The sequence below is a fragment of the Carlito syrichta genome, unplaced genomic scaffold (genome assembly GCF_000164805.1).
Source record: "Carlito syrichta isolate Samal-C Ts95f unplaced genomic scaffold, Tarsius_syrichta-2.0.1 Scaffold316489, whole genome shotgun sequence".
Classification (NCBI taxonomy): domain Eukaryota; kingdom Metazoa; phylum Chordata; class Mammalia; order Primates; family Tarsiidae; genus Carlito; species Carlito syrichta.
Genome location: NW_007260585.1, coordinates 48,926 through 50,681, shown reverse-complemented (window position 1 = coordinate 50,681; position 1,756 = coordinate 48,926). Strand labels below are relative to the sequence as shown.

The window sequence follows — 1,756 nt, the reverse complement described above, 5'->3', positions numbered from 1 at the left end:
CAGGCGCGCGCTACCACGCCCGGCTCATTTTTGATTTATTGTAGAGACGAGGGCTCGCCAAGTTGCCCAGGCGGGTCTTGAACTCGCGGGCTCAAGCCATCCACTCACCTCAGCCTCCAAAGGCGCGGCTTTTGTTTTTTAAGGAAAGACTTGTGTGTACTTGAAGGCAGAGGAAAGCCCCCAGTGGAGGAGGAAACCACGGGGGGTGCTCAGGGGTGAGGGGGACAGTCAGGGACCTCTCAGACTCAGGAGGTGACAGGATCTGAGATATGGCAGAGGGTGAGGGCTTCGCTCTGCTAAGCGGGGAAAACACTTTCCCCTGAGTGCAGAGGGACGCGAGGGGCGTAAATGAGGAGACACGTGTGTGTCAGTGACAACCAAGAGGACAAGAGACCACCTTGGTCTGCTTGGCAAGTCAGTGAGGTGAGTTTCTCATCCACCGTGAGAGCATTTGCGAGTTAGGAAGCTCAAGCAGAAAGCGCAGTGTAGACGGCTCAAGTGTGGATCTCCAGAGAGATCTGCGTGGGAAGGGTGGGGCTGAAGCCAGTCTTTGCCAGGTTCTCGTGCTCCGTGGCCTTTCTTCGCTTCTCCGTCCTGACTGCAGAAAGCCTTCCTGGCCTCAGGCTGGGTCCTGAAATCAGAGTCCAGCGGTCCTTGGCTGGGCCCGACGGCACCGTCTCCTCCCGATCCCCGTGGTCTCTGGGATTCTCTCGGACCCTCTGAAGGCTGAACACACGTCAGGAACCATGCTTCTAAAGATAGTTTGTCTAGCTGGGCTCCGTGGCTCACCCCTGTCATCCCAGCACTTTGGGAAGTGGAAGCGAGAAGATGGCCTGAGCCTAGGGATTCAAGACCAGCCTGATCTCTTGGCCAGACCTCATCTCTACAATAACTTGGCCAGACCTCATCTCTACAATAAATCAAAAATTTAGCCGGGCGTGGTGGTGCACACCTGTAGCTCCAGCTACCTGGGAGACTGAGGCAGAAGGATAGCTTGAGCCCAGTAGGTCGAGGCTACAGTGGCCGTGAGCGTGCCACTAGAGCAGCCTGGGTGACGAACTAACAAACTAACAAACAAACTAAGTAACTAACTGTATCTGAGTCACAACAAGTCTCCAGTCGGCGTCACCAAAAGCATCTCCTTCGCCTGTCACCTCAGGAACACAAAGCCCAGAAGGGCAGGCACAACCGTCCATGTCCCGGAGACCTGAGGGTTCAGACATTACCTATAGGGTAAGGGCCATCCCTAACTGGATTCCCTTCTCATATTTTAGGAGAAGAGGAGGAAGGTGAAGGTGATGAAGACGGGATGGACGGTGCGGTCCGGGACCCTGGGCCCCGGGCGCCGGCGGGGAAGGTGTCGGAGGCTCAGCTCGCTCGGAGACTGGGCAGAGTGAAGTCCAGCCGGCGCATGCTGTCCAACAAGCCCCAGGACTTTCAGGTAGACACAGCCCTGGCACGCTGGCTCCTCCCCTAACCCCTCACTGCCCATCTTTCTGCAACCGCCGTGACGTGCCGGTAGGTCTGAGCCTACGGGGAATGGCTCAGCCAGTAAACGGGGGTGTCTGTGCATAAACCCAGGAAGAAGAGCTTCCCATCATTCTTCTGCATGCAGAAGTGGGTTTAGTGAGGCCAGATAAGGTTCTTCGAGAAAGAGAATTGAGGCCAGGTGCGGTGGCTCACGCCTGTCATCCCAGCACGTTGGGAGGCTGAGGTGAGTGGATTGCCTGAGCCCGCGGGTTCGAGACCTGCCTGG

General features: G+C 56.9%; 1 protein-coding gene across 1 annotated transcript in view; it reads left to right on the top strand.

Moving 5' to 3' along the window:
• LOC103277142 (myoferlin-like) overlaps positions 1–1,756 on the top strand; it is a gene marked incomplete at its 3' end in the record, with an annotated part of 99,453 nt that overhangs the window by 49,542 nt on the left and 48,155 nt on the right. The window contains exon 6 of the mRNA XM_021707298.1: positions 1,275–1,441. Coding sequence (XP_021562973.1) covers positions 1,275–1,441 — 167 coding nt within the window. The remainder of the gene's footprint in view (positions 1–1,274; positions 1,442–1,756) is intronic.